At 52.6% G+C, this 22,625-nt stretch overlaps 1 protein-coding gene and 1 non-coding gene across 4 annotated transcripts in view; one reads left to right on the forward strand and one right to left on the reverse strand.

Moving 5' to 3' along the window:
- Window positions 1-298: 298 nt before the first annotated feature.
- On the reverse strand, window positions 299-371 carry TRNAK-CUU (transfer RNA lysine (anticodon CUU)). The gene has a single exon. It is a non-coding gene; the product is annotated as a tRNA-Lys (tRNA).
- Window positions 372-21,010: 20,639 nt separating this feature from the next.
- The window catches only part of ADAMTS7 (ADAM metallopeptidase with thrombospondin type 1 motif 7), a 176,166-nt gene continuing 174,551 nt past the window's right edge, over window positions 21,011-22,625 (forward strand). For all 3 annotated transcript variants that reach the window (XM_075006472.1, XM_075006474.1, XM_075006473.1), the window contains exon 1: window positions 21,011-21,158. In XM_075006472.1, coding sequence (XP_074862573.1) covers window positions 21,080-21,158 — 79 coding nt within the window. In that variant the 5' untranslated portion in view covers window positions 21,011-21,079. The remainder of the gene's footprint in view (window positions 21,159-22,625) is intronic.

Consider the following 22,625-nt stretch of genomic DNA (forward strand, 5'->3'; position numbering starts at 1 on the left):
TGCCAGTGCCCCCCTCCCGCCGGGCTGTATGCACGGTGTGCCCTGTGCACGGGGCTTACGGCATTGCACGGTGCCCAGCTAGTCATGCGACGGGCCCCTTCCTCTCCTGCTGCGCTTCCTGCCTTTGCCGCCTGGTACCCAGCGTGCCCGCCCCGCAGCACACCTCGCCTGTCTTCCAGCAGCCCTTCCCTGGCCGCTGGCGGCGGGTCACACTTCGGCCTTACTATGAAGCTCAGGCCGCGGGCCAAGCAATCCCAGGGCAGCCTTTAAAAACGTCTTTAAAGGGAAAAAGATCATACGCCCAACGTGGGGCTCGAACCCACGACCCTGGGATTAAGAGTCCCATGCTCTACCGACTGAGCTAGCCGGGCGCTGTGCAAACGGGCAGCTCCTCCCTGCAGCTGAGCTACGCTGGGCGTGCCCTGCCGCTGCATTCACAGGGCAGCCCCCCGCCGGGAGCTTTGCCCGCTCGCTGCTGCTGCAGTTCGGTGCTTGGGGCTCGGGCACCGCGCCACGTGAACCCGCTCTCGTGGCTGGCAGCGCCCCGCGGCTGCGCGAGCGGGCCGGGGGGCGACTGTCCCAGCCAGCGCAGGTCGCCCCCCGCTACAGGGACCCGCCTCCTGAGCTGGGGGCGCACTGCGCCAGGGCTCTGCTACCAACGCTAGGGGCGGTTCGATCGCATTGGGTCCGAGCGCCCCGCAGCGCCGCCGCAGCAGTGCAGGGCCCGACTGCCGCGCGTTTCCCTGCTGGGGCCGGAGGACCCGAAGGTTGCAGTCCCCCCCGCGTGGGCCAGGGCAAACCCCGCCCCCGGCGCCGCTCGGGGCCAGAGGCGCGCTGCGGTGCCAGGCAGCCGGAGCGCTGATCCGCCTGCCCGGGTGCGCACCCGCCCAGCCCCGGGGGCGGCCACAGCGGGAGCGGAGGCCCGGGCGCTGCTGGTCTGAGCCGGCACAGGGGCGAAGTGATGTGACTGTGCAGCCCGCCCCAGGGCTCAGTGACTGCGCCCCGTCCCCCTCCCGCCCCCAGCCGCTTTCAAAGGGCGCCCGACGCGCAGGCCCGGCGAGACTGGACCGGGCGCCCCCCAGCGGTCTCTGCCACGTGGCTTTGCCCGCGCGCGTTTCCGGGCTTCGCCTCGTCCGGGGGTGTCACGGCCATTGGCTCCCGGCTGCGCCCGCAGCCAACACGTGTACGGCCCTTCTGGCGGCCCGCGCCCAGGCGCTGGCGCTGCGGGGGCAGGTTGCGCCTGGCAGCCTTGCAGGATAACTTCTCCCTGCCCTGGGGCGGCGGCTCAGCCGGTCCTGTTAACTGCAGCGCTCACCTGCTGCCGCCGCCCCGCGCCCGGGCTGTCAACGCGCACCAGGACGGAGGAGCCTGGCCGAAAACTCACGCCCGCCTATGAAGGGAAGACAGCGGCGCTGGGAACGGGCAAGTTCTCTCCCTGCGCCGCGGGCTGCTGGTCTCCAGGCTGAGGCCCTGCAGCCGCCGCCACAAAAGCCCCCCCCCCCGCAGCGAACCGGAGCCCAGCCAGCCCAGAGGGCCGCTCAGGGAGCCTGGCTCAGGGGCTGCACGTGGAGGAGTCACAAACCCACAATCCTGTGGAAAAGCCTGTGTTTCCCTCCCGGCTACAGCACCCCTGCCCTCGCATCCCTGCTTGCTGGTGCTGAGCGCGGCACCTTCCGGGGGCAGGGAATCCTCCTCAGTGTGCCCTGTGCCAGGATGTTCCTCTGCCTGACTGTACGAGCTGCTCACCCAGCCAGGGGGCTGATCTGCAGACTTCAGCAATAGTCGGCTGTGGGTGGAAGAGGGGGGTCATCGAATCACAGAATCATAGGGCTGGGAAGGGACCTCAAGAGGTCATCTGGTCCAGCCCCTGCTTCAAGCAGGATCAACCCCCACTAAGTCATCCCAGACAAGACCTTGTCCAGCTGGGACTTAAAAACCTCAAGGGATGGAGAATCCACCACCTCTCTAGGCAACACATTCCAATGCTTCACCACCCGCCTGGTGAAGTAGTTTTTCCTAATATCCAACCTACACCTCTCCCTCTGTAACTTCAGACCATTGCTCCTTGTTCTGCTATCTGACACCACTGAGAACATTGTTTTTCACCCTCCTCTTTAGAGCTCCCCTGCAGGAAGCTGAAGGCTGCTATTAAATCACCCCTCAGTCTTCTCTTCATAGGTCTTGTGCTCCAGCCCCCAATCATTTTTGTTGTCCTCCACTGAACCTGCTCCAGCAAATCCATCTCCTTTTTGTACTAGGGGGTCCCCAAACTGGACACAGTATTCAAGATGTGGCCTCACCAGTGCCAAATAGAGGGGAATAACTACTTCTCTAGATCTGCTCGAAATGCTCCTCCTAATGCACCCTAGTATGCCGTTAGCCTTCTTGGGTACAAGGGCACACTGTTTACTCATATCCAGCCTTTCATCCACCAGAACTCCTAGGTCCCTTTCTGTCTTACTGCTGATGAGCCAGTCGGTCCCCAGCCTGTAACAATGCTTGGGATTGTTCCGTCCCAGGTGCAGGACTCTCCACTTCTCCTTCCTGAACTGCATCAGATTTCTTTTGGCCCAGTCCTCCAATTTATCCAGATCACTCTGGATCCTCTCTCTACCCTCCAACGTATGTACCTCTCCCCCTAGTTTTGTGTCATCTGCAAACTTGCTGAGGGTGCAATCCAGTCCCTCATTCAGGTCATTAATAAAGACGTTGAACGACAGCTCCAGAACCGAGCCTTGTGGCATTCCGCTTGAAACCGACAGCCATCCAGATATTGAGCCATTGACCAATTGGCCTGACCGTCAAGCCAGCTTTCTCTCCATCTTATAGTCCAAGGATCCAATCCATATTTCCTTAACGTACGGGCAAAAATGTTGTGGAAGGCCGTATCAAAAGCTTAGCTGAAGTCAAGGTATATCACATCCACTGACTTCCCCATGTCCACAGATCTGTTACCTCATCATAGAAGCTATTACTCTGTGCTGTGAAATGTTGTATGTGTTGCTGTACACCCCCAGACAGCTACATGCTCCCCCCAGAGGTGATTGCTTTTCAGTGGGGGGTGAAACCATCTCTAGCCCTGTACCACTCCTGCATCACTTTGTAAAGTGTTTTGGGGGCCTTCCAAATAAAGATGCTTTCTAACTAGACTGTGATAATAACCAAGAGCTGGTGTGTGTCAGACATCAGGGAGCAGCCCAGCACTTCTTTTCATTTACATTTTTTAGGCCTCAGATATTTAAGAATTTCTCTTTGAATTCATTCAGGCCTTTCCTGTGGACGCAGCACACTCTTACTGGCTGAGGGCCGGTGCTTTTGTTTATAGTAACCTATGTTGGTGAGAGTCAGGGACAATCATTCTCCACCCCAGCTAATCCCCTAGGTTTCACCAAGCAGCACACTGCTATGCAGCAAGAGAAATCCAGTCCCTGCTGCAAAGACCCAGGGAAAGGTGCAAGTGCCTGGTCTTATGGTAATCTTCAATTGGCTAGCCCCCATGTTCCTAAACTTGTGCTTCAGGGCTTCAGCCAGCTGCTCGCAGAGGGCAGGGAAGCGTTTTTTCTGGCAGGGAAGTTCTGTCTTCTCCCTTGAGGCATGAGGAATAGCAGGAGCTGAGTTGCAGCTGGATGAGGGCAGCCTGGGCCCTGAGGAGGCAGCAAGCATTCCCTCTGTCAGGTGCATGGCTGGAGCATCCTTCTTCACGGGCCAGGTGTTAGCAAGGGGAGTGTGTGGGTGTGGGTCACATTATCAGCATGTACCCTGGCCTGCCAAAGGGGGGGGGGCGCAAAAGGGGGAATTGCCCAGCAGCACAGGTGATCTCCACGGAGGGGGCCTGTAACAGGAGAGATTCACATGCCTCCTAGTTAAGTAGCAAAAGTAGCAGGTGCCCTTCCCTCAATGCCCCTCCATCCTGCTGTAGTTCGGTGCTCCTGGGATTCTCCTCCTTGCTATGCATAGTAGAGATTAAGGGGTGCAGATGTCACACCTGACCCTGTAGTCCTATTTCCACAGGCAGGGGAGGGACACAGGGCTCAGGAACAGAACAGGAGAAACTTCAGTGAGTGTCTTTAAAAGATAGCTCTGACACCTCTGACATTTCCTCAGCAGCCAGCAAACACACTGTCCATATGGTATCTTATATATATATATATATATATAGCTATCAATTAATTGCAGTGAACTCATGCATTTAACTAAAAATGTGATTAATTTCAGTTTTAATCACATTGTTAAACACTAAAATCCCAATTGACATTCATTAAACACTTTGGATCTTTTTCTACATTTTAAAATCTTATTGACTTAAATTGCAACAGAATACAAAGGTACAGTGCTCATTTTAGATTAGTTTTATTACAAATATTTACCTTTTAAAATAAAAATATCAGCATTTTTCAATTCACCAAATACAAGTACAATATTATAGTGTGGTATATTTATCATGAAAGTGCTACTTACGGATATATATATATATATTACTGCATTCAAAAACAAAAGAATGTAAAACTTTAGCATCTCTAAGTCCACACTTCTTGATCAGCCAACTGGTAAGCCAAACAAGTTTGGTTACATTCACAGGAAGTAATGCTGCCCACTTCTTATTTACACTGTCACCTGAAAGTAAGACCAGCTGTGTGCATGCCACTTTTGCAGCCAGCTTTGCGAGGTTTTTACATCCTGTATATGCTAACATTCATATGTCCATTTGTGCTTCAGACTGCTTTCAGATGACTTGATTCCATGCTGATGCCACCCATTAAAAACACCAAGGCATTAATTATATTTGTGACTAAACTCCCTGTGAGAGAACTATGTGCCTCCTGTTCTGTTTTACCCACATTCTGCCACATATTTCATGTTATAGTAGTCTGAGATGTGACCAAGGACATGTTGTTCATTTTAAGAATCCTTTTATCACAGATTTGACAAAATGCAAAGCAGTTACCAGTGTGAGAGTTCTAAAGACAGCTACAGCGTTCTATTCAACGCTTAGAATCTGAAGTGCCTTCCAAAGTCTGAGACACATGAGGTGTGGAGCATGCTTTCAGATGTCTTAAAAGAACAACGTTCTGATGTGGAAGCTACAGAACCCAAACCATCAAAAAAGAAAACCAATCTTCTGTGGGTGGCATCTTACTCAAATGGCAAAAAACAAATGTGCATTGGTCTGAATTGGTCTGGATCATTATTGAGAAGAACCCATCATTATTAGCATGGATGCATGTTGTCTGGAATGGTAGTTGAAGCATGAAGGGACATATGAATCTTTAGTGCATCTGGTATGTAAATATCTTGAGATGCTAGCTATGACAGTGCCATGTGAATGCCTGTTCTTACTTTCAGGCAACATGTAAACAAGAAGCAGACAGCATTATGTCCTACAAAACACAGCCCTGTTTGTCTGAGTGATTAGCTGAACAAGAAGTAGGACTGAATGGACTTGTAGCCCAGTGGTTTTCAAACAATGTGCAATGGCACACTTGTGTGTCATGAGAACTGTCCAATTGTGCTGCGAAATTTCAGCAATTTCCCCTTGCTGTGGCTCTTTGCAGAGCCACTGTGTGTGTTGTGGGCAGGGGTATGGGGAATTGACCTGTGCTGCAGTGGCTCTTTGCAGAGGCACCGAGAGAGGAAATGCTGACCCTGCAGAAGCCTGTTCACGCTGGGAGGCAACTGAAATGCTGCTTCCTGGCCTGAACAGGCTGGCAGGGAGCCTGCTCATCCTCGCTGCTGTGGCAAGGAGGGCGGGAGCCTTTTGAAGCTGGGATGCAGTTTAAATGCCATGTCCTTGCTCCAGTGGGCGGGCAGGAATGGGAGCCTGCAAATAACTGAATATTTCAGCAGTTACTCAGTTGCACAACATCCCATTTGATCCTTATTGTGCTTGTTGCATGCACTATTATATTGCAAACCTCTCTCAGATTGTAACCATAGTAAACGTAAGTAAATGTGACATTTATGAGCAATCAATTCTGCTGAAAGTGGTGTGTGCCCTGGAATTGTCTCATTGAAGTGTGCCATGTTACTGAAATGGCTGGGAAATGTGTAGGCTCTAAAGTTTTACACTGTTTTTATCTTTTAATTCACTTTTGTACATAATTCTACATTATTCATTCAACTTTCATGGTAAAGATATTACACTACAGCACTTGTAATGGGGAAATTGAAAAACACTATTTTGTTTTCACAGTGCAAATGTTTGCAATATAAATATAAAGTGAGAACCATACATTTTGCATTGAATCATAATAGAAATCAATATATATGAAAATGTCAAAAACATGCAAATATTTAAATAAATGATGTTATATTATTTTTAACAGCCTGGTTAATCACATGATTAATCACAATATTTAAATGATGTGAATTATCACAATTAATTTTAGTCTCTTGACAGCCATACACATACATATATATATATATATATATATATATATATGTATGTATATAAAATACCTGTAGTTTTTTGTTTGTAGTGGTGGCACATCTGCGCATAACAAAATCTATTGCTCACATGGATGAACAAAGCAAGAGGGAACATGCCAGCAGCCCAGGAGTAGCACTGCCCATGTGTCAGGTGGGCTGGTTTCAGGGGGCCCATTGTTCATTATGTCCTGGGGCCCAGAATTGCTGGCAGCAGGCCTGAGTGTAACGCTCTGAAACATCCCCTGCCATTGCAGGGGACTCAGGCACTGGTGTGACACAGGTCCTCATTTTCCTCAGCCTATGGCAGATGATAGTCTCCTGTGCTTGTAAGACTTTGGTCTCCTTTCAGCTGTTGGGCTTAACATGCAGGTGCTGGGTGCTGTAGGTGGCCTGTAAAAGCCAGGAGGTCAAACTAGATGGCCTAATAGTCAGAGCCTGGTGAGGCTACAAAATTTATATCCACATCTGTATCTGCAAAAATGAGCTGCAGATATCCGCATGTACATGCTCAGCTGCGGGTAGATATATAGTGAAGCTCAGATTTGCAGGGCTCTACTGGCAGTCCCTCCTGGCCTTGAGTGCTCAGCTTCCAGGCTATGAGCTACACACAGGATGCTTCTTGGCAACCCCCCTTCTGCTGTGTTGACTGTGCAGGCTGGGGCAGGATTCCACTAATAAAATAAACTCACACTGATCTAAAACAAACAACTGGGGGAGCAGATGTTTTTTAAAAGCAGCTTTTTATTGGCAGTTTAATACTGAGCCTTACCTAGCTAGCTGGAGAAGCAGCCTGTTGTAAGAATGGTACAAGAGCCTGGCTACTTACAGCACAGTCCTGGTTTTGTACCAGTCAAGCACAACGAATCACAAAATAGTTCATACTTTGCCTCCCTTCTGTGATAAAATTATACAGAGCCATCCTCGTACACCCGCTGGCCAATCAAAACCTTTCTAGATCATCTTATAACAGAAAATTCTTCAAACCAGGAAAGCCTCTGGCGGAGCTGCCTGACACCCTGGGGCCTGCTTACCTCCTGGGGAAGCTCTGGGGCGTAGGAACTGCCTGTGCCCTGTGTTCATGTCCTGCCCTGCCCTGCCCCCAGCAGCCAGGCCCAGGGTACCTACGTGCCCCAGTACTACGGATAAATAACAACTGTATAATAATAAAGAGCAAACTTCTCCCTTGCTGCTGTTCCCAGCTTGCCACAGAGGGCGAAATGGCACCGGTGCCTGAAACCCCACGTTTGGCTTTGGGACGGGGGATGACAGAGCAAAGCAAAGAGGGCCATGCACCCAGGGCAGGGGGCCATCCCCTCCTGGCTGGTTTCCCACACCTGCAGGGGGCTGACTCGCCCCGCTTCGCCTGGCGTTGGAGCTGAGGCAGCTGCCGCTGGGAACGGGCTGGTGCCTGTCACATGCCTACGGTACCAAAGGCGGGGTCCCGGGACCTCTCCCGCACTCTTGGCTAGAAGTGGAAGGACTCGCCCTGCAGCGGGGGGAGTTCACAGGTGGCAGGGCGGAGGTGCGCCTACCCCCGCCCACCCCCGCCAGCAGTTTAATGGGGTGCCCCTCAGGCCCCCTCCAGCCGCTCTGCCCCCCGCCCCCTCCCCCGGCCGCGAGTCCCCACTGCCTGAGTTCCCTTCTCGGGCTCTTTGTCCCGCCCCGGCGGTTGCAGTCACGCCGCGGGGCTCGCAAGCTGCAGGCGCCCAGCTGTGCACCGCCGGCCGCTGGGAACGCGGGACCCGGGCCAGGTCCGCGCCAGCGTAAGCGCCCTTCGGCCCCAGTCCGAGCAGCCGCAGCCCGCGGGGCGCGGGTAAGTGTCGCCCCGTCTCCTGCCAGCGGGAAGGCCCCGCACCAAGGCCTCCAGGCCAGAGCCCCGCAGCAGCAGCAGCCGGTTGCCCGCCGCGCCCAGGGCGCACACGACCGGGTAGGCGGTGGCGCTCAGGACGCGCAGCGGGCGGGCACCGCCAGCTCCTCCCGCGGACGGAAGGGCGGCCGCTGCCAGGCCGAGGCGTTGCCCGGCCCCGGCTCCAGCCGCGCAGCCCGCCGTGGGCAGAGAACATGGCCCAGGTGGAGGCAGCGAGCGGGGCGCAGCTCGGGCGGGTGCGGCCGGGGGCGCATCTGGGTCCCTCCGGGAGAGGGGCGACGTGCCGGGGCCCGCTTGTATCAGCTCCGTGCGCCCCGCGGCAGCCGCCTGGCCCCGGGCATTGGCCGCAGGTGCCAAGGCTCCGGGCACGGAGGGCGCGCTGGCCCGGGGCGCACGGAGCTGTCCGAGGTGCTGAGCGCCCAGCGGCTCCCGGCGCCTCCTCAGGGGGGCTGCTCCCCGCCGGGCGCCTGGGGCCGGACAAGGGCGGCGGGAGGCTGCCCTGGGGCTCGGTGTCCCCGGCACTGGCGCTCACACGAAACGGACACACACACACACACCACCCCTCCACACACTGCCCAGCACGGACACACACCCAATGGACACACACACACACACCACACATACCTCCCCGCCACACACCGCCTGGCACGGACTCACACCCAATGGACACACACACACACGACATACACCGCCCGGCCGCACACCGCCCAGCACGGACTCACACCACATGGACACACACACACACCACATACACCGCCCGGCCACACACCGCCTGGCACGGACTCACACCAAATGGACACACACACACACCACATACACCGCCCCACCACACACCGCCTGGCACGGACTCACACCAAATGGACAAACACACACCGCCCCGACACACACCGCCTGGCACGGAATCACACCAAATGGACACACACACACACAGCACACACACCACCCCGACACACACCGCCTGGCACGGAATCACACCAAATGGACACACACACACACCACATACACCGCCCCACCGCAAACCGCCTGGCACGGACTCACACCACATGGACACACACACACAACACACCACCCCACCACACACCGCCTGGCATGGACTCACACCACACGGACACACACACACGCACACCACATACACCGCCCGGCCGCACGCTGCCTAGCACGGGCTCACACCACATGGACACACACACACCACATACACTGCCCCGGCCACACACCACCTGGCACGGATTCACACCACACAGACACACACACACGCACACCACATACACCGCCCGGCTGCACGCTGCCTAGCACGGGCTCACACCACATGGACACACACACACCACATACACTGCTCCAGCCACACACCGCCTAGCACGGACTCACACCAAATGGACACACACACCACATACACTGCTCCGGCCACACACCACCTAGCACGGACTCACACCAAATGGACACACACACACACCACATACACCGCCCCACCACACACCGCCTGGCATGGACTCACACCAAATGGACACACACACGCACCACACACACTGCCCTGGCCACACACCTCCTGGCACGGACTCACACCAAATGGACACACACACACACCACATACACCGCCCCACCACACACCGCCCGGCACGGACTCACACCACATGGACACACACACACACCACATACGCCGCCCGGCCACACACCGCCTGGCATGGACTCACACCAAGTGGACACACACACACCACACACACTGCCCCACCACACACCGCCTGGCACGGACTCACACCAAATGGACACACACACACACCACATACACCACCCTGCCACACACCGCCTGGCACGGACTCACAGCAAATGGACACACACACACACCACATACACCGCCCCACCACACACCGCCTGGCACGGACTCACAGCAAACGGACACACACACACACCACACACACACGCTGCCCCCACATGGGTTCTTACACAAATAGACACACACACACAGCACTCACACACACTGCCAGCACGCACGCCCTCACACGGAAAGGACATGCATACTGTCCCAGCCACACACTGCACCAGCAGAGACACTCACACCAGATGGACACACACACACACTGTCCCAGACACACGGGCTCTCACACAGAATGGACACACACACACACCACACATTGCCTCTAGGCAGGCTCTCACACCACATAGACACACACATCACACATACACACACCTCCCCAGCATGGGCTCTCACACCAACTGGACACACACACAGTCCCCACACAGACTCATGCACCAAATGAACACACCCACTCTGCCCCCACACAGGCTCTCACACCAAAGGGACACACACACAGACACACCCACTCTGCCCCCACACAGGCTCTCACACCAAAGGGACACACACACAGACACATGCTACCCTGGTACATAGGGTGACCATATCTTCCCTGGCCAAATATGGGATGGTGGAGGGTGTGGAATGATGTTGTCCTGGCCAAAACAGGACAGATGGTCACTTTCTATTGGAGTAGGACAGTGGCTGCCCTTGAGGGCTGCCACCCTGCTGGGGGATGGGGGTGGTCCCCCGCTGCAAGGGGCAGCTGTGGCTCTCAGCTGCCCCATGACTTGGGGTGCTGGGAACAGGGCTGCTGTCCTGTCAAGCGAAGCCCCTGGCTTTCCCCATCTGTGGGAAGCCAGGTGGCAGCTGTACCACCATGCCAGTCCGGCTTCCAGCTCCCCGGCTGTGGGGAAAGGTGGAATAAGGGCCAATTAGCCTTTTGGCAAAATAAATTGGGATGCCAGGATGGCATCACTAATATGGGGCTGTCCCACCCAAAACAGGATGGATGGTCACCTTACACACACACACACACACACACACACACACACACACACACACACACACACACACACACACACACACACACACACACACACACACACACACTCTCTCTCTCTCTCTCTCTCTCTCTCTCTCTCTCTCTCTCTCTCGCTCTCTCTCTCTCTCTCTCTCTCTCTCGCTCTTTCTCGCTCTCTCTCTGCTCCTACCACAGGCTCACGTACCAAATGGGCACATCTACATCCACACACACTGCCCCTACACACAGTGACAGACCAAATGGATGCCCACACACATGCACACACACATCCCCCCCAACACTGGCTCTGTAGCCTGATTGACAGCTTATGTATTAATTAGATTGGTGACCTAAGCATTCCCAGTTATCGTTTTTCAGGGTGACAGTTTCTTGCTTCAATAACACAACCAGAATTATTAAGATTACTGTGTAGTTGGACTTCTCCATGTGCCCAGATGCAACAAACACACTATGGGAGCTTGCCCCATCCCTTACTGAACAACCTGCACATTAACCAGTCATCTTCCTCATCACTGTCACCTTCCTCATCCTCACCAATGGCCATCTTCTGCCCCTTCCAAGGACTAGCTCTCCTCCTCTCACCACCCCTGGGCTGGGGTGTGACTTTTACAGTATGTCACACTGAGGCTGCTCTATCTAATGCACATGCAGTCGGGGTACTTCCCCCTTCCTTATTTGTACTTCATCAGTCTAGTAATGTTGAGTTGTCTTCCTTGTCTAGGTTCGTATATTAATAATTGCAACTTATTATCGTACAGAGGCTGAACCTCTCTAATCCAGAATTCTCTGATCTGGCAAACTCCATAATCCAGCGTGATTTTAGTTAGCCATATGACCACTTATCGTGGGTGTGGCCAAGTTTCCCATAAAGTTTGTTTAGTAGTAGTAGGCATCCTTCAGTCTGCATGGACTATGGATCGCGCCCTTTATAGTTTCAATTGAGGACTTCATTTACAGCATCTACTGTGACTATGAAGACTCACATGAGAGTGACAGTCCTTGCTGCATCTCTTGCAGATGTGGTGGGTGTCCGGCAAGTCCTTAGTGTGCTTTCTGTGTGCTCGCTTCTCCTCTGCTAGCTGTCTGATCCTCATCTCACCCTTCTGAAGGCCCTTGTGTAACCCCTGCCTCCATCTGCTGTGGGCGTCTGCTAGTTCTTCCCAGTTGTCCAGCTCGATGTCTACCTCTCTGAGGTCTCTCTTGCAGACATCTTTGTAGCATAACTGGGGGCATCCGGGAGGTCTTTTGCCAGAGGCTAGCTCACCATACAGGATGTCTTTTGGAATCCTTCCATCATTCATCCTGTGGATGTGGCCAAGCCAGCAGAGCCAACGCTGCCTGAGGAGGGTGTGCATGGCTGGGAGTCCAGCTTGCTCGAGGACGGCGGTGTTGGTCACTCTGTCCTTCTATGATATTCCAAGGATGCGCCTGAGGCAGCGCAAGTGGAAGACGTTCAGCCTCTTTTCCTGGCGGGCATACAGGGTCCAAGTCTCGCTGCCATAAAGGAGGGTGCTGAGGATGCAGGCTCTGTAGACTTGCATTTTGGTGTGAGTGTACAGCTTGTTGTTATTCCACACTCTCTTGCTGAGTCTGGACAGAGTTGTGGCCGCTTTTCCGATCCTCCTATTTAGTCAGTCACCAATACTGGCTGTCAGTGTTTTGTGCTGTTATTTAGCTGTAATTTACCCCAAATGTCTTCTAAGAGCCCAGTCAGCAGTGGAAGTGTTGGTCATGTGCTAGACAATATTGACCTCCTGTTGGCCACCAAATTCTCTCATCCACTACTGTCCAGGTCCCCAGGGGCCTGAATGAGAAAGGTTCAACCTGTACATCAATTCATTGCCATCACACTTGTGTGGTTGGATTTTCTTTCCAAAAGCTGATGTTAGTTCTTGTTTCGGTGGTTGGTGGATGGTGTTCTGGCCAGAATTCCCCCCTCATATTTTTCTCCCAGTTCTCCAAAATGTAGGGGTGACATTGGGTCATTTATCTAGGCCAAAGTTCATAGGACTCAAGGCTAACTGATGAAGCCAATGTCTTACAGGATACAGGCCTGTAGATTCCCAGAGTTACCACTAAATATGATACAGGCAAGGCATTGAACATATTAGAGAACAGTTCACACCAACAAATGGATACACTCACATACACACACTCTGACCCAGATGCACTCAACCAACATGTGGTCATATGCACACACACACTTCCCTGAACACATGGTTGTACACAAAGGGACTCTCTCTCGCTCTGTCTCTCACACACACAGAATTTTTTTTTTAAAAAAAGCGGTCCAGTAGCACTTTAAAGGCTAACAAAGTAATTTATTAGGTGAGCTTTCACAGGACAGACCCACTTCTTCAGACCATAGCCATATCAGAACAGACTCAATATTTAAGGCACAGAGAACCAAAAATAGTAATCAAGGTTGACAAATCAGAAAAATACTGTCAAGGTGAGCAAATCAGAGAGTAGAGGGGCAGCAGGGGCATGGGGAAGTCAAGAATTAGATAAAGCCAAGTATGCATAAGAGCTCCTATAATGACCTAGAAAATTCCCATCCCTGTTCAAACTACATGTTAATGTGTCAAATTTGAATATAAAAGAGAGTTCAGCAGCCTCTCCTTTCAGGTCATTAACAAAGTTGGCGTCTTACTGAAGAGGAATTTCCACAACAGTTTGGAAAGAGAGGCTGCAGAACTCTGTTTCATTTTCAAATTTGATACATTAACACATGGTTTGAACCAGAATGGGAATTTTCTAGGTCATTATAGCCATGTCTACACGTGCACGCTACTTCGAAGTAGCGGCACTAACTTCGAAATAGCGCCCGTCACGGCTACACATGTCGGGCGCTATTTCGAAGTTAACATTGACGTTAGGCGGCGAGACGTCGAAGCCGCTAACCCCATGAGGGGATAGGAATAGCGCCCTACTTCGACGTTCAACGTCGAAGTAGGGACCGTGTAGTCGTTGCGCGTCCCGCAACATCGAAATTGTGGGGTCCGCCATGGCGGCCATCAGCTGAGGGGTTGAGAGATGCTCTCTCTCCAGCCCCTGCGGGGCTCTATGGTCACCGTGTGCAGCAGCCCTTAGCCCAGGGCTTCTGGCTGCTGCTGCGGCAGCTGGGGATCCATGCTGCATGCACAGGGTCTGCAACCAGTTGTTGGCTCTGTGGATCTTGTGTTGTTTAGTGCAAGTGTGTCTGGGAGGGGCCCTTTAAGGGAGCGGCTTGCTGTTGAGTCCGCCCTGTGACCCTGTCTGCAGCTGTGCCTGGCACCCTTATTTCAATGTGTGCTACTTTGGCGTGTAGACATTCCCTCGCTGCACCTATTTCGATGTGGTGCTGTGCAACGTCGAAGTTGCACATCGACGTTGCCAGCCCTGGAGGACGTGTAGACGTTATTCATCGAAATAGTCTATTTCGATGTCGCTACATCGAAATAAGCTACTTCGAAGTAGGCTTCACGTGTAGACGTAGCCTATAGGAGCTCTTATGCATACTTGGCTTTATCTAATTCTTAGCTCCCCTGCCCCTTCTGCCCCTCTACTCTCTGATTTGCTCACCTTGATAGTATTTTTCTGATTTGTCAACCTTGATTACTATTTTTGGTTCTCTGTGCCTTAAATATTGAGTCTGTTCTGGTATGGCTATGATCTGAAGTAGTGGGTCTGTCCCATGAAAGCTCATCACCTAATAAATTATTTTGTTAGTCTTTAAAGTGCTACTGGGCTGCTTTTTTGTTTTGATAGTATACAGACTAGAGTGGCTATCTCTCTGTTACAGAATTTAAAATATGGAAAGAAATGCTTCCCTTCCCAGAATGAGCCTGTCCAGATTGTGGTGTTCCCCAAGCCTCTGGCTTTGCCTTGGTGAACCTCTTTCCATGAGGATCATTTATTAGTCAACCTCATGAAACACTCATGGGGCAAGAAGGGTTGGATAGGGCTCTAGGACATGGTCATTGCAAAAGAGAAAGGGGCAAAGGCTTTGAGGGCCCAGCTGTGGACATGAATCACACGGCACCTTCCTCCCCCTCCTAAAGAATGGAAAAGGGCTGGGAATATTGCTGAAGCAGCCTCTGCAGAATAATGCACAGGCAGCCTGCCAGGCTTCAAGCCACTCTAAGCAAAGGCTGGCATGTAGCAAGCACTGTTCTCCACTGGGAACCCCCCCAGCCCCCATGCCAACCTTCTCCTCCAAGGGTGGGTGCTGCAGGTGAGAGCTGAGTCCAGCTATCGTGCAATCCAAAGGCAGGAGTGCTAGATGAGTGTTCTGTATCAGTGTTCTTCACATCTAGTATCTGCCAGAAGCTTCAGAAAGCTCTGGGGTTTCTCCCCACCTCTTCACATCTTCTATGTCAGGATAACCAACAGCCAAGGCAGATTTATGAAGCCAGCAGGAGAACCATTTGGTTCCTCATGCAAAATTACAATAGCCAGAACATATTTCCTCCTCAAAGCTCATTAAACTTTGCTCTGTAAAGCAATGCAATGACAGCAATAATAGGAATGCCTGCTTGCAGTTGCCCTAAATTTCCCTGATTGATGCTCAATGAGATCATAACATGCTCCCGAGTGAGCAAAAATACAAAGGAGATCTTTAAATATTAAGGTAATTTGCATGGTGAGATCGAAGTTTACATTGCTACCAATGTTTTTTATCACAGATTATATCCTGGTGTGACAGATCATAAATACCATAGGTAGCTAGATAGTTAGCAACCGAGAGCATTGTATACTGCTGGGGGAATTCTGTACCAAAGAAATAAAGATTCTGTGCACAGTATTTTAAAATTCTGCATATTTTATTTGTCAAATTAACACAATAGAATCACACCCGCTTCAATTTTGGTAATATATTTCTAAATACCTGTAGTAATATAGACAACAAAAAGGTTCCTTTTTAGCCACATTAATGCAGAATTCTGAATAATAAATAATTTAAAATACAATAGCGAAATGCAATTCCCTCTCCCCACAGAAGCAGTGCAAATGCTTGGCAAGTCAGGGGCAATGGAGGAGCTGAGGGAGAAGGAAAGAGTTTGGGAGTGATCCTGAAAGGCTGTTGGGTGTGGGTGGCAGGTATGGAACTGGTTTTGTGGGGGGGATTGTTATTTAGCTGGGAAGCCTTCCCCATGCAGACACTGGCTGACCAGCAGCTATTTCCATTCAGTCAGGGATGTCTGCCCCATCTCCATGTGTCCCTGAACTCCTTGGCTCCATGTGACCCTGCACCCCCTCCCATTCATCCCCTCGCTGCTGTCAGCATGCTAGCTCCCAAGCCCAGGCTCCAGTCTTGTCTCCCGCACTAGTCCTTTTGAAGTCCGGTCTGTGACAACCTCCCAGCAGCCATGTGTGGCTTCCTCTTTCCATCTGTTGCCTCTGTCTCCTCCCCCCTGCTAGCAGTGCTCTCTTCTGGCTCCACAGCCATCCCTGGTGGCTGAAAGTGTATCTGCAGTGCAACACCATCAGAGAAAAAAATCTGCAGCAGGGCATGAATTGTGTACATGCACAAAGGTAAACACTCTTTAAAATTTCACCCATTGCATTTTTGCAGAGATTCCTGTTTGCTGGACTATCAGCCTAACTGAATAAGTTAGTGTGTAACACATGACACCTATCAGTCAGGCTCAAAGTCCTGCTGCTTCACCCAACTGCTGCCTGGCTCCACCCCTTGCTCCAGTCCAACAGGGATGCACTCAACTTCTCATTTTTAAAACATATTTTATTGTAAGATAACCAGCCACACATCTGCTGCCATGGTTTGGTCATTCCCACCCCTTTTGTACATAGCCAGTTTTAATGCAAGTGCACAGGTTCAGTTATCCAGTGGCTCTCAGCCAGGAGTACACATACCTTAGGCTTAAGCAGAGGTCTTCCAAGGGGTTCATCAACTGATCTAGATATTTGCCTCATATTACAACAGGTTACATAAAAAGCACTAGCAAAGTCAGTACAGGTTGAACATTTCTTTTAGTCCAGCACTCCCTGGTCTGGCAACATCCATGCTGCAGAGTGATTTTATTATCTGGACAACCACTTATCATGGGTGTGGCCAAGTTTCTCGTGGTCCCATGAAATTTGTTACCAGCCACCAGTCCTGGCTCTCACAGTTCTGTGCTGTTATTTAGCTGCAATTTATCACTAAATGTCATCTAAGAGCCCAGTCAGTAATGCTGCTAGACAATGTTGCGATCCTGGCAATGCTGCTAGACAATACTGACCTCCTGTGGTCAGGCAAATTCTCTTGTTCAGCACCCGTGAGGTCCCGAGGGTGCCGGATTAGAGAGGTTCAACCTGTACAAACTAAAATTTCATACAATGACTTGTTTCTGTTTCTCTGTATATTAGACACTGAAATGTACCTACAATACTTATATTCCACCTACAAGATTTACCAAGTGTTCAGAGTGGTCCTTACACATACACAGACTAAACAGCAGCATAGGACATCCAAAGATTTGGGGCACTACTCAGTCTTAATGTCCAATCTCTGTCCCTTCTTATTCCTGTTCTGTGGTTCTGCTGCCCCCGGAGAGGGTGAGGTTAACATACAGTGAAAAATGTGAGCAGCAGAACCTGTGAAAGAGCCATTCAAGTGATAATGAAGCCATTTAAAAAGCATGTGCCTACCTCTGCCAGTTTCTGTAATTACTGTGTGAGTCTACAGGAGTGAGGAGCCTTTTTTGGATCAGTGGCCACTGACCCACAGAAAAAACCCCCACAGAGGTGGCCCCAACTAAGAAAAAAAAAAGACATTCATCTCACTACGCTCACGCTGCTGGGGGTGAATGTGTGGTGTCCAGAAGAGGGTGCAGGAGCAGGGAGAGGTAGGGGAGCCTGGTGGGAGGGGGCAGGGGATTGTGACACCTACCTGGTGCAGCTCTGAGGAGGAGTGGGCACACATGGCTCTGCACAACTCTGCACACTGTTGACCAGGAGTTGGGAATTTGGGGAGGACTATTGTTCTGGGTAACAGCTCACCAATCTGACCTAAGATTCTCTAGATTTGCCCTGCACCCCCGACCACAGCTATGAGGAGCTGTAATAGCTCTTATCTGGAACTAGGCTGCAGGACCTGAAGAAATTGCATGACCACTGCAAATGATGTAATAGTAGCCCAGGGTTTATTACACTTTAAAATGGAGTTTACAACCAGACATCTGAGGTGGTGATTACATACAATACATCCACCTTGTTTAGTTACATAAAAGCAGTATGCAAGTACAAATATACCTAGAATAACACCATACTCACACTCCCTCCTGACGCACTGGAGCAGATCAAGGACCAGCCTCACTCTGTTGGTGACAAGAGGTGAGATATTGTTAAAGCAGAGGAAACTTTAGAGATTTAGAGAAAGACTAGTACTAGTAGAAAGAAGCGGGGGATGGGGGGAAGAACTTACAGAAATAGCAGAAGAGTTTGGACTGGCCCCAACACACTGTTGGCCATGAGATATTACAGGTCTCCTTATGTCATTTCAGCCCAACCATTCAAAGCTAAAACTAAACTTCCATGCCCTAAGATTTTGAGGATACACACACCTGACTGGGGAATGGAACTGACATCGAATATAAATGAGATACCACATTGCATCCTTATTGACAACCTCCAAAAATGGGCATTTGGGGCAAGATACCATCTAACAGCACTTAGTGACCTTGGCCTCCACTTTCCAGTAAACAGCATGGTTGATCCAACGGACCATAACCTCTTGGTGCCACACAAGATAAAAATGCTGTCTATAAGCTGAACTAAAGTCTGGGAACACAGATGTACCCCACACCCTTATCTATATCTGTCTAGAAGTGTCCAGCTGCCCACACCTACCTAGCTCAATGTGATGTCTTGAGAGAGAATGACCCCGTAGGCCTATTGCATTACTGTTAACATGGAATAAAACAGTGAAAGGTAGCTCATCCCACCAGTTAGGTCATTATGACACAGATGCAACTGATGATAGCTCCCCATAGGGGACTAGTGTCCGTGGGACAATGCCATACTGCAGAATGTAGCCCCATGTGTCTTACATATGACAATTTCTGTACGCCCCTCTGGTCTTTATCGTAGGCAGAGAATTCCCTCTCTAGACCAAGCACATGCTCCCCTTCCCTCTGTGTCTCTTTTAGGCTGGGGGCTTTATTCTCTTGGTCGTGATGGAGCTCAGCTGCTTCACAGGGCTCCTACCCTCTGCTCCTTGTGTCTTGCACCCTACTCAGGGGTGCTTTGCTTTGCTTGGGCACCTCTTTACATTCAGCAGCCAGGAGCACCTTCCACTTCTCAAGACTGGCGGCCTCCTGCTTACTCCGTCACAGCTTTTGAGCCACTGCCTTCCAACGTGTCCTTTCTGGTCTCTCTATCTGGGCCTCAAAAGCCTTCGAACTGTTACCCAGTTCACTCCAGACAGCATTCCTCTGATTCTGCAGTTGTAGGAGGGGCTGGTGCCCAACCCAGAGTCCTGCCTCAGACCCTGCAACATGATAGGTACATCCCTCTTGTCCTCTTCCCTCAGGACAGAGGCGGGAGGCTGGGTCTTGTCTTCTGCAAAGAGCTGTTCTTTTGTACACTTGTAGTAAGCAGAGGCACTGAGACCTCATCTAGGGTGAGTGAAGTCTCTGCTCTACAGCCCTGGCTGAGAGCCAGCTGGCCTTTAGCTCACGTGGTAGAGTGCAGGGTGGTAAAGTGATCCAATGCTCATAGGCTCTATCCCTGAGGCTAGCAACCCAGGTCTGTCAGCAATACAACTTGTACAATTATTACGTGGGTCAGGGGACAAAAAACATCCTTCAGTGAACATGCAGATCTTGTCCCAAGTGCTAAGGCTCACTGGAGACATAGCTTTATTGCATTATCCTGCCCAGACTTGCAAAGTCAAAGTTTCCCTGAGCCAACAGCTGGATGGGCTAACACAAAGGCCGCATGTCAGCTTCACAGCCAGCAATGCACAATGCAGTGAGGTGGGCTGCCTGTAGACCCCGACCCAACAGATGAGGCACCTCCTTTGCGGCTGGGTGAAGTGAAGGTGGCCTTTCAGTGTGAGGTCGAGTGAGAATCTGATCAATGACCTTCAGGATTGTAGATCAACACCTGCTCCGCTCACCATGGCGCCTCGCTGTCCATTTGAATAGACACATGTGTTGCACTATTATTGGACGATTTGGAATATGCATTAATTAAATCAGTGCCCACACAAATTCCAGCAGCAGAGCAGCCTTCTGCCCGGCAAAGGAGTCAAGCAAAGTGCTTTGGGGTTAAAGGCCAGGCCTAAGAATTAGTAGACCAATGCCCTACTCCTGTCTGTGCTGCTGACCCCGGGCCAGTCTCTGGGCCTCAGGTCCTCATTGCAAACCGGGCTGACACCCCCTTTTCTCTAACGCCTGTTCAGTCCCTTCCCCAGACAACGCACAGCCGCGGGAGAGCCGCAGGTGGAAGAGGCCCCGCCAGCGGCTGGGGCCCGGGGAGACCAAGCGAGCTGGGGGAGGCTCTCGCCGTTGCCGGCCGGCCCCTCCAGGAGGCGCTGCGTTAGCTACTCCGGCGGCTGGGCTGCCGCCGTGGGGGTCACCGGCAACCAGCGCCTGGCCCCTCGTGCGCCACCAGCGCGCAGGCCGCCGGGAGCAACGCGCGGGAGAAGCGTCCTCACGCCCGGCCCTGCCAAGGTGCACGGCGCCCTGGGAGCGCCCGGCCCGGGTACAGCCCAGGGCCAGCCCGCCCCGGGGGCAGCGCCACGCCACGCGCGGGCCGTGCCCCCCGCCCCCCGCCGGCCTGCAGCCGCGCTGCCGCGCGAAGCCGCCAGGGGGCTCCCTCGCACCAGGCCGAGAGGCGGGGGCCGGGCGGACCGCGGGTGTCTCCCGCCCCGCCCCGGGCGTGCACCGGCGCGCGGAGCAGCGCCTCGCCGGGCGGCCCGCCGGGCAGGCAGCGAGGAGATGCCCCGCGCGCAGTGAGCCCCGCCAGCATGTCCCGGCCCGCCCCGCTGCCGCTCCTCGCCGGCCTCCTGGCGCTGGCCGCCGCCGCCGCCGCCGCCGCCCAGCAAGGTGGGTAGCGCCGCGCCGCGCCCCGCCCCGCCCGGGAGCCGAGCTCTGCTGCGGGCCGCTCCCTGCCGGGGGAGGCGCCGTGTGCCGCCGTCGGGCTCCGCTGCCCCGGGACCCAGCGCCGGCAGGAGGGGGCTCCCCTGGGCAGCAGCGCGGCCGTAGGCCCCTGGCTCGCTGCGGGCCCCCGAGGCTGGGAGCCTTTCGGACCGCGACTCGCGGCAGGTGGGCCTGGGAGGGACCTTCCCCGCCACCCAAGGCAGGACTCGGGGTAGGCGGCCCAGCCCAGGGGCGGGAAAGCCCCCCAGAAGTTACTTGAGTACAAGTGCGCCCGCTTTCCTTGCAGGAGGCTTGAGTGCATTCTAGACGGGACATGGGGGTATCTCCCTCCAGTAGCTCCAGAGGGACACCCATAGCGCGTACTTAGGCGCACCCCCTCCGGCAGCTGCACGTTTACTCAGGTAACTTTTTGGGCACTTTTTCCACCCCTGGCCCAGACTGACCCTCCCTCGGGCGGATTAGAGACCAGTAGGGACAGAGGAGAAACCAGTGCAGGTGTCCCAGAACTCCGGAGGGCTGGGCAGAGCCGCTGGTGCGTTTAGTCAATTCTCTTGGTTTCGTGCCCTGACTGGGTCTCCCCAGTGGAACTACAAGCCAGCTAGTCACCTCGATCACTGGGGCAGCTGCTTACCGGAGCCTTGTCTCCGAAATCATCTCCCCTGCAAGGTGATTTCCTTGGATGATCTCAGCACGCTTTTCGCTTTGTCCCTTTGGTGTGACTGGCCGTACTAGCTGTATGTGTGTTTAGAAGGACGGCTTGGTGCTTGCAGGATTGACAGCCCAAAGGGTCTTTGAGGCAGGTGTGCTGATCTCTGTGTCCTATCCCTTTACAACAGGGATTTTCTTTTGGGATTGCTCATCTCCACTCAGTTTTGGCAGCATGAGCTCCCTTTAGAAAAGCAGTGTTGACTCCTCTCCAGCACAGCGTGTTAATCTATGGGCCAGATAATTCTCTTCCTTACTATTTACCTGGCACAGAAATTAGGTTTCCCAGCGTATAATTACGAGGGTGACCCCTGGAGCCTTTTTTAAAAAGTCAGCATTACATTAGCTGTCCTTTCCTCATCTGGTCCAGAAGCTGACCTAAATGATTGGCTACATTTTCACAGTTAATACTTCTGGAAATTCAAATGTAAGTTTCTTCAGAACACTTGGGTGAATGCCATCTGGTCGTGGTGATTTATTACAGTTTAATTTGTCGGTTTGCTCCAATGCCTCAGCTGACAGCTCATTCTGCGAGAGTTCTCAGAGCTGTCACCGAAAAGGAACGACTCAAGGGAAATGAGGGAATCTCCTTCGTATCCTTGGTTGTGAAGATGTTGCAAAGCGTTCATTTAGTTTTTCTGCAATAGCTTTGTCTTCGCTGAATGTGCATTATCTCCTCATTCATGTAGTGAGTGGCCCCAGCAATTC

This window comes from Carettochelys insculpta, chromosome 12, assembly GCF_033958435.1.
Source record: "Carettochelys insculpta isolate YL-2023 chromosome 12, ASM3395843v1, whole genome shotgun sequence".
Taxonomy (NCBI): domain Eukaryota; kingdom Metazoa; phylum Chordata; order Testudines; family Carettochelyidae; genus Carettochelys; species Carettochelys insculpta.